Source organism: Macaca mulatta, chromosome X (genome assembly GCF_049350105.2).
Source record: "Macaca mulatta isolate MMU2019108-1 chromosome X, T2T-MMU8v2.0, whole genome shotgun sequence".
In the NCBI taxonomy this organism is placed as follows: domain Eukaryota; kingdom Metazoa; phylum Chordata; class Mammalia; order Primates; family Cercopithecidae; genus Macaca; species Macaca mulatta.
The window spans coordinates 141,256,498-141,266,804 of record NC_133426.1 but is presented as its reverse complement, the minus strand read 5'-3'; the positions used below and the strand labels follow the sequence as shown (position 1 = coordinate 141,266,804).

At 41.2% G+C, this 10,307-nt stretch overlaps 1 protein-coding gene across 28 annotated transcripts in view; it reads left to right on the top strand.

The window, feature by feature from the left end:
- The window catches only part of PABIR2 (PABIR family member 2), a 28,204-nt gene that overhangs the window by 15,036 nt on the left and 2,861 nt on the right, over positions 1–10,307 (top strand). For all 28 annotated transcript variants that reach the window (XM_077989312.1, XM_077989311.1, XM_077989305.1 and 25 more), the window contains one exon: positions 877–973. In XM_077989312.1, coding sequence (XP_077845438.1) covers positions 877–973 — 97 coding nt within the window. The remainder of the gene's footprint in view (positions 1–876; positions 974–10,307) is intronic.

The window sequence follows — 10,307 nt, the reverse complement described above, 5'->3', positions numbered from 1 at the left end:
GACAAAATGAATGTTGCGTTTGTTCTTGCTTAATCTTTTTTCATTCTAAGAATCTTATACAGTTTTAAGTTCAAAGTTACTAATTTTCTACTGGAGTATAGACAGGCTCATGAATTAAATTGTCTTGAACATTCCGTTTTCAAGCTCAGATGAAGAGCTTCAGAACCAAGGAATGTATATGTTTTAAATAACATCAGAGCCTGATTTTAAAGGAGATTATTCTAACTTAGGGTTTTACTTTTTGTACTCCTGGTAGCAAAATGTTAGGCAGTATCCCTGTTGGTGCAAAGTTTTTCTATTAGCAATTCCGAGAAAATCTGTAGGATTGAGGTGGTCAGTACAATAAAAATTTTGTGAATTGAGTAAGATTTGCTTTTGATATCTTTTTAATCTTCATTTTCATTAAATAGTGTGAAAGCAACTTTTTACTTATACACTACTTATCATTTTTTAACCAGTTTGACACCATCTTAGGAAATGTTCAGATATCAAAATGTATAAAACCAATAGGCCTTGCCAACCATGTAGCATACAATATTCACTGTGAGTGTCCGCTATTTGGGAATTCTTTATCTCTACTGTGGTCAGCCTTGCTTCATTTTGCCTGATGCAGTCAGTGTTCTACTGTCCTATTAATGTGAATATGTCCATAGCACGCTGTGGATAATGAGTGAGAAGCTTTTTAGGGCTGCCGACTTTTTGGTTGAGTTTATGTGGAAGCATATTTCTTCCACGTTAAAGCACATGGGAAAATAGTTTTAAGCAGTGGTTTGAAGAAGTATTCTGAGCTTTGGTTAAACAAAGGTCATCCTATTTTAGCACCACGCCTGTATTTGTAAAATTGTTTTATAGTAGCATCATTTCTTTCTGTTTTAGGTGAAATGGAGACAGAAAGTCAGCCCAAGAGACTCTTCCAAGGCACTACCAATATGTTATCTCCAGATGCCGCGCAATTGTCTGATCTCAGTTCATGGTAAAAAATGAAATAAAATGAAAAGTATATTAGAGTATAATCCATTTTAAAAGAGCCACATGGAAAGTATATTGGGATAATTTAAAATATTTTCAACTTCTTATCCATGCTCCCACGAAGGGGAAATCTCTGTGGAGGATAATGTGAAAAAACAGATTATTTTAAAGTCAAGAGTATTTCGTTTGGAAATGTATATGTCTTTCTGACACCTTCGCTTTCGTTCCCAGCTCCTGTTAGGTCAGCCTGTCATTAGTTGCCAATGGTGTGGCAGTGCCAACTGCTGGCTGGTGTGAGAAAGAGTCTCTGGGTGGCTGTGGGTAATGTGTACTGATTGTAGCTGCTCTGCCTGCATTTTGTATCCAGTCCTTTCAGCTTAGCAGAGAATAGTAGGATTCTCTTAAGCATAGTATTCTCTGATTAGCATTATCCATTGTTATCTTTTTGAAAATTATGAAATATTTTGTCACAGTGCTAGGTTTCATTTTTATAATAACATTTCCTGATTCCTATGGTCTAGTCACACACATGTTTTTTAAATCTTACTCATCCTAGTTTAGGTCTTTAAGGGCCTTCAGTGTTTTCATGAGAACGTTAACTTCTTTTCCTATACCTGAAGTTGAGCACTTGAGTGCTTATGTACATATTGGAAGGAAGGGGAAGGAATAAGTAGCAGTGACCAGGTAATATTTTGAAATCTTTCAGTATGTTCTGATCAACTCACTGAATACTTGTGTAATCAATTGTGTACTGTTTTTCAGAATTTTTTTTGTTCCCTGAGTTTTACAGCTGAGGATTTTTTTTTTTTTTTTGAGATAGACTTGCTCTGTTGCCCAGTCTGGAGTGCAGTGGTGTGATCTCGGCTCACTGCAGCCTCTGCCTCCCAGCTTCAAGAGATTCTCCTGCCTCAGCCTCCCGAGTAGCTGGGACTACAGGCACGGGCCACCATGCCTAGCTATTTTTTTTTTTTTTTTTTGTATTTTTAGTGGACATGGGGTTTCGCCATGTTGGCCAGGCTGGTCTCGAACTGCTGACCTCAGGTGATCCCCCTCACCTCGGCCTCCCAAAGTGCTGGTATTACAGGTGTAAGCCACCATGCCTGGCCTGAAGGTCTTTTTAAAAAGCCCACGAGGGCACTCACTTTAAAAATAGCAAGATCATACCCTCTAAATGGAAAAAGTGTATAAGCCACTTATAAGCTATAAAGATGGACGATCCCTTCTTCCCAAATCACTTATTCATTGTTCCATGTGAAATAACCTGTACTTCTAGTTGACCAAGAAGTCACAGATTATTCTAGTTTGTTAGTCTTTTTGATAAGTACTATTCTTTTTTTTTTTTTTTTTTATGAGACGGAGTCTCGCTCTGCCGCCCAGGCTGGAGTGCAGTGGCCGGATCTCAGCTCACTGCAAGCTCCGTCTCCCGGGTTTTACGCCATTCTCCTGCCTCAGCCTCCCGAGTAGCTGGGACTACAGGCGCCCGCCACCGCGCCCGGCTAGTTTTTTGTATTTTTTTAGTAGAGACGGGGTTTCACCGTGTTAGCCAGGATGGTCTCGATTTCCTGACCTCGTGATCCGCCCGTCTCGGCCTCCCAAAGTGCTGGGATTACAGGCTTGAGCCACCGCGCCCGGCTGATCAGTACTATTCTAACCTTGGAACAGATAGATGCCTTTTAGAATTGTTCTAGCTATTTTCAACCCCATGGTCTCTTTTTTCCTCTCATCTCTGTATGTCCTTGCTACTTCAGTGTGCTAATTTTGGTACAGAGTGCCTTTCCAGGTATGTAGATGATGGAAAAGAGAAAACTTCTTTTTTTTTTTTTTTTTTGAGACGGAGTCTCGCTCTGTCGCCCAGGCTGGAGTGCAGTGGCTGGATCTTGGCTCACTGCAAGCTCCGCCTCCCGGGTTTACGCCATTCCCCTGCCTCAGCCTCCCGTGTAGCTGGGACTACAGGCGCCCGCTACCTCCCCCGGCTAGTTTTTTGTATTTTTTAGTAGAGACGGGGTTTCACTGTGTTAGCCAGGATGGTCTTGATCTCCTGACCTCGTGATCCGCCCGTCTCAGCCTCCCAAAGTGCTGGGATTACAGGCTTGAGCCACCGCGCCCGGCCAAGAGAAAACTTCTGAAGCTTGTCAAGAGGACTATTGGGTGAAACTCTATCCTTAGTGGAAAGTGCATATCACTTTTATGGCAAAGTGTTTTAATATAGGCACATGACTATAAATAGGTTTGCTTACCTAGTTACTAACCAAGTGACCAAGTTAAGTAAAATATATGACAGCATTTTACCAAGCTGAAAACATACAGGGTGAGGTGACTTATTTTTATATTGTCTTTGGCTGACAGTGCAGGATGTGTAAAACAGGTTCATGCAAGTAAGTAAGAAAGGAAAGAGAAGGTGCAGTATTTACGAAGGGTCTTCTCTCATTGTCCAGACATTTATTCCTCTGAGCAGCACAACCTAAACCATCTCTAGCAGTAGCTATTGTGAGGCTTCTATTTCCTTGTCACTACTCCCCTATCCCATAGACCCATGAATGGCTAGGAGAGCCCTGGAAACGTCAACATTGGTGATGAAGGAAACTTTTATTTTATTTTAATTGTTTTGAGACAGAGTCTCGCTCTGTTGCCCAGGCTGGAGTGCAGCAGTGCAATCTTGACTCACTGCAACCTCCGCCTCCCGGGTTCAAGCGATTCTTCTGTCTCAGCCTCCTGAGTAACTTGGATTACAGGTACGTGCACCACACCTGGCTAATTTTTGTATTTTTAGTAGATATGGAGTTTCTCCATGTTGTCCAGGTTGGTCTTGAATTCCTGACCTCAGGTGACCCACCCACCCTGGCCTCCCAAAGTGTTGGGATTACAGGCGTGAGCCACTGTGCCTGGCCAACTTTTGATTCTTAAACATAAAAAGCTGTTGTGGCGCGGTGGCTCATGCCTGTAATCCCAGCACTTTGGGAGGCCGAGGCAGGCAGATCAGGAGGTCAGGAGATCAAGACCATCCTGGTTAACACGGTGAAACCTCGTCTCTACTAAAAATACAAAAAAATTATCCGGGCATGGTGGCAGGTGTCTATAGTCCCAGCCACTCAGGAGGCTGAGGCAGGAGAATGGCGTGAACCCGGGAGGCGGAGCTTGCAGTGAGCGGAGACCGCGCCACTGCTCTCCAGCCTGGGTGACAGAGCGAGACTCCGTCTCAAAAAAAAAAAAAAAAAAAAGTTGTTGCTTCATACAAGAGACACTTGCTTTATTCACAGCCACTCATAGAGTGTCAACAAGCCAAGTGTGGTTCAAGTAATCTGCAAAAGAAATCTGTTACTCAAAATTCACAAAACTAAGTGTCAAAGATAGTTAAGTCATTAATTAAACTTCCAGATGGGGCCGGGCGCGGTGGCTCAAGCCTGTAATCCCAGCACTTTGGGAGGCCGAGACGGGCGGATCACGAGGTCAGGAGATCGAGACCATCCTGGCTAACACGGTGAAACCCCGTCTCTACTGAAAAATACGAAAAACTAGCCGGGCGAGGTGGCGGGCGCCTGTAGTCCCAGCTACTCGGGAGGCTGAGGCAGGAGAATGGCGTGAACCCGGGAGGCGGAGCTTGCAGTGAGCTGAGATCCAGTCACTGCACTCCAGCCTGGGCGGCAGAGCGAGACTCCGTCTCAAAAAAAAAAAACCAAAAAAAAAACTTCCAGATGATGTTTTTAGTCAGTTTGCAGCAATTGTACTTCTGAGGTTATTAAAGCTTAAAATTGTGCTGAGACTTTGGGAACACCTTATATATTAATGGTGCTGACATTTTTGCCTATAATTAAGAGATTTTTAAATATGATTTATTTCTTTTATATAAAAACTGGATCCTGGCCAGGCATGGTGGCTCACACCTGTAATTCCAACACTTTGGGAGGCCGAGGTGGGCGGATCACTTGAGGTCGGGAGTTCAAGACCAGCCTGGGCGACATGGTGAAACACCTTCTCTACTAAAAACACAAAAACTAACCGGGCGTGGTAGCGCATTCCTGCAATCCCAGCTGCTCTGGAGGCTGAGACAGGAGAATTGCTTGAACCCGAGAGGCAGAGGTTGCAGTGAGCCAGGATCGCACCACTGGACTCCATCCAGCCTGGGCAACAGAGCGAGACTCCATCTCAAAAAAAAAAAAAAAAAAAAAATCTGGATCCTTCTTTTGCGGAAACTTTTTTTTGAGACGTAGTCTTACTCTTGTTACCCAGGCTGGAGTGCAATGGTGCAATCTCCACTCACTGCAACCTCTGCCTCCTGGGTTGAAATGATTCTCCTGCCTCAGCCTCCCGAGTAGCTGGGATTACAGGCATGCACCACCACACCCGGCTAATTTTGTATTTTTAGTAGAGATGGGGTTTCTTCATGTTGGTCAGGCTGGTGTCGAACTCCCAACTCCAGGTGATCCACCCGCTTTGGCCTCCCAAAGTGCTGGGATTACAGGCGTGAGCCACCATACCTGGTCTTTTTTTTCTGTTGTTGAGACAAGATCTGGTCTATTTTCTAGACTGGAGTACAGTAGTGTGATCATGGCTCACTGCAACCTCTGTTTCCCGGGCTTAAGCCATCCACCCACCTCAACCTCCCGAATAGCTGGGACTACAGGTGTGCACCATCTCGCCCAGCTAATTTTTCTGTTTTTGTAGAGACCGAGTTTTGCCATGTTGCCCAGGCTGGTCTTGAACTGCCCTCAAGTGATCTGCATGCCTTGGCCTCGCGAAGTGTTGGGATTACAGGCATGAGCCACTGCACCCAGCCTCTTTTATCTCTTTAATGCAGTTTTATTAATCAGAATCAGACATTCATATTCTTAGAAACGGGGCTAGAGATAGGAATCTGGCTGTGTTCTGGTTTCTGCTACCAAGGTTGGCAACCTACTTGATAACAAAACTAAGGAATCTGTGCTAGGCTTGATAGGGCTGTGGCTAATTTTTTATTTATTTACCTACCTGCTATTAATCTGATAGAACCCAGCTTATTGACTGAACAAGGCACAAAGTGGTTCAGCCAGATGGGGTGATAACATGAATCAAACCGAATATCTTAGTTTTGTGATTACTTTTATCATTGGATGGTTTTCATGATTTGCTATTTTAATGAAACTACGGAAACAACTGCCCTCTATCTTTTAGAGAGCAGAAAAAGGATCAGATCGTTAGATGTTATCTTGTCATTTAAATATTTATAGTTTATTCCCTGCCCCATCCAACAAAAGGAGAGATGGCTTTTATAGCCTTTAAAGTTTATACACTAGATAACAATCTTTAAAAATCTGACATCTTTTGAAGCATAAATTAAGTTTGAAATTTGAGTGTGGACCCATTTGGAGTTTGTGTCCAGTTAGGCATACTTTTTATTTCTTTTCTTTTCTTTTCTTTTTTTTTTTTTTTGCTAAATGAAAATTCCCAAATCTTTGCCAACCAAATCTGGAGGACATTATCAACCATAAGGCAGGAGTTATGTCATTCTGCATTTAATCCTTATGGACATCAAAATTTGAGCATCACTCAGAAGTCTACCTTTGCCTGTGCTTTGATTCTTTCTGCATGTTGGGAGCTCTTAATCTGCTCTTCATTCTGTTGGGAGTGAGACTGTGTGTGTCTGCAGCATACTATATAAAATAAAGGAGTTTTCAGGGCTGCTGGCCATACAGTGACGATTAAATGATAGTGTCTTTTTTATGAAAGGAAAACTTATGAATTTTCTTACCCCGTGCATCAGTGTTAATGTGATAGTTTTAACACGTTTTTTTGTTAAATGGGTCTTAGTGGTTCTAACACTATTTTTAATGTTATATGTGTCATGCCAAAATTTCATGAATATGTGACAAGTACAAAAAATAAGTTTTAATCATTAATAGGAATGTGTATGTCTGTACACATCTCTAAAGTACACATGTATACACACACACACACACACACACTCTTTAGAGATGTTTATGTGAGCAACTTAGACATCTGTGCTGATAGTTTAAAACTCCTGTCTACCTTCACCATAAAAATGAGCAAGTTAAAAACAAAACAAAACACTCCTGTCCTCAGCATGACTGCGGACTGATATTTAAATATGTGATCTTAAAAACTTAGAGGTCATTCAGAAGGATGATACTAGGACCGTTAAGGTAAGATAGTAGAGACCAGAGAACATGCCATATATATCAGTTTAACCCACAGCAAGGGGTGTGGGGATGCCCTACAGTCATACCTTATACCAAAATCTGTGCTAGGCTTGATAGGACTGTGACTCATTTCTAACGCATTTACCTGCCTGTCATTAATCTGATAGGACCCAGCTTATTGACTAGACAAGGCACCAAGTGGCTCAGCCAGATGGGGTGATAGCATGAATCACACTGGACATCCTACCTTTGTTATTACTTTATCATTGGACTCTTTTAATGAGTCACTCATACTTCATCCTTAGGTTTTCTAGACAGAGGGCATTACCTTAAGTCATAAGTACTTTTGGTTGTGTGGTTCAAATATTGCCTCAATATGTATATTCAGTGGCTGGAACGCATTCGTTCAGTTTTGATTCAGGGATTCCTGTGTCCAATTTGAATTGTCTAGATCCTTTTTTTACTATTGTCTGGCTTTCGGCCATTAGTGTAAGTAAGGCTCATTAGCACTTCCATCAGAGCTTAAGCTAGGAAAGAAAGAAGAGATGAACTCAGATTAGTCCAGACCTCGTTGCTTTTAGAAGCTCTGGTAGAAGAGTTAATAGTAGACTCTGTGAAAATTACTTTTGTGCAGTGATGTTGCTGTGGGTTAAAAAATCATGTAAGTCTTACTTGACGTGGATAGAATAACAATGAGTGATTTGTGACGTGAAGTCTCTGCTTCCATGACCATGAGTAATTGTGCCAGATTAATTCAAACGGAAACTAGATTTTAGTTAAGTGAAAATGTCTGGTTAAAGATTTACCAAGTTCTGAATCTAAATTGCAGTGGAGACTAAATGTAAGTGTGCTATTTTCTGTTAATGAACAAAATTATATACATTTATATTTTAATAATAGGGAAGACATTCTGAAATGAAATGTTCAGGGCTTTTTTTTTCTGATCCTCCATTAGCTTATTTCTCTTAAGGTAATCAGCAGTGTTAGAAGTCAAATTTCACTGCATGAGTCCTGTTGTGTGTTTTTGAATGAATACAGGATTCACCCAAGCAGGCAGGCCTTAATTACAAATGGAATCTTTTAACCCAGGACTCACCGTAAGTCTGGTGGTTGGAATAAAGAATTCTTTATTTATATTCAGATTATCTGCTTGGTGGCCAAGTGTTAATCTAAGCCCATTTCTTCCTGCCAAGTAGCATAGAGCGTGTCCTTCGGCTGCCCGGCCAATATGTGCTTTAGGAAAGTAAATTCATTTTAATATTAGTCTAGGCAACAAGCTGCAGGAGGAAAAATCGCATATGTTCCAAAGGCAAATAGAAAGGTCTTTTGATTTTCCAGTGTCTTGGATTATCTGTGCAACTTTCTTTCAGTAGTTTGAGTAATTCATATTTTAGATCCATTTCGCCATTTGGTTGAAAAAATATCGGAGCCAGCTAAAATTTCCAAACTTCTTACTTAAAAGTGATATTATTAATGATGCATTTGACAGCAGTGAGTGTAGAGTAGGAGTAGTGTGGAATATACTGTTTCCATTTTTACTTTTACTTTTCTGAAGCCTATTTGTAGTTTGTCTCCACCTAAAAACAATCCACAAACAAGAGAATGAAATGACATTTCAAAGAAAAGTAGAAGAGTAGAGAAGCAAGGGTGGGGGTGATATATTTCATTGAGGGTAGTACAGGGCCCAGAAACTTTCTAATGTACCATAGGTTACTTTTAACACTAGAAATACATTAACTTGGAAATTCAGAAAAATGATAATATTAAAGACTCCCAACATTTTCGACTCAGCATGTTAGACTGGAATGGGCTTTTTCAAAGGAGTTAGTGACCAAAGTTAAAACTAGAACCCGTGTTTCCTGATTTCCATAATTCCTTCTCCAATTCTGTGCTTTTTTCCTTTTCAAAAATAAAAAGTGTGTAAATTCTAAAACTGCCCAATTACCTCTCCCGCTTTGTCTGTCACTGTGTTTTCTTCACTCTCTATACCCCAGCCACAATAGTCTGCTTTTGTTTGGTTCCTAGAACTATCCTTGCTTCCTCCCAAATCTTAACTAATTAATGCCTGCTCATCCTTCAGATGATAGCAAATATCATCTCTGGGGAACCTTTTCTCATTCCTCCGAGTTAGATTAGGTTACCCATGTTGTATATTCTCATAGCCCCTTGTATCTTTCCTTTATCACTTTTATTGCAAATTATAATTACATATTTATTAGCATGGTTATTTGAATGTCTGTCTCCTGCACAATACTGTAAATTCAATGAGGGCTGGGACCACGTCTGTTTTAAACACTGTTGTATTTCTAATATCTAGTGTGCTTCCTGCACTTGGCAGGCACTCAGTAAGTATTAGAATAAGTGAATGATTGAATTCAGGGCAAATATAAAGCATAGATCTTATTATTGGATTGATGGAAATCAAAGCCAGAAAGGCAGCTTGATGCCAGACTGTAAAAGCTCTCATTTCCCTGCTGAAGTATGGAGCCAGATTCATGAGTCAGGCCAGGTTGATGGTTGGGAACAGTGAGCCCCTGGGCTGGATAGGGAAGGAATCCCTGGGCTGGGTATAGAGGTTCTTGATGTCCAGATCTGGAGTTTTACTGGAACGATAGGAACAGGTGCCAGTTGTCAGGATAAAGAGGCAACAGACAATGGGTACTGAGACCATGAGTGTAGATTATTCATTGTAGAAGCTTAACTGGAGAATAACTAAAGGGATCAAAGAAAGGGACTCTTCTAGAAATAGACCTTTGGGTTTTGAAAGCAAGAAGAAAGGAAACAGTGTAAGGAATTATAAATGGCATAGAATTGGAGGGGGAAATCATTTAAAAATGTGTTTGAATTGAAGGCCCTTTGGGAGTGGGAAAGTGATCAACTCTAAGGGAGTTGAAAGACTTTGTTTTAGAGTAGAGGAACTATGAGGCAGTGTATTTGATCGAACACCTCTGATAGTCCGAGTATGGTTACCTCAGTAAGTAACTACTCCTCTTGCTTCAAGCCTGATGGGAAGATAAAAAGATAAACATAAGGATAGAAATTTCTTGAGCTGAAGTGAAGTGAAGGAACCTCCCTCCCAAAAACCATGGCATGTCAAGAGGAACATTTATTGTAGGTTGGATGGTCTGGTGCCTCCGGGGGGACAATCAAATGATACAGGACCTCGAAGAGTCTTACTTTGGATTTTTGTGGCTTTATAATGTA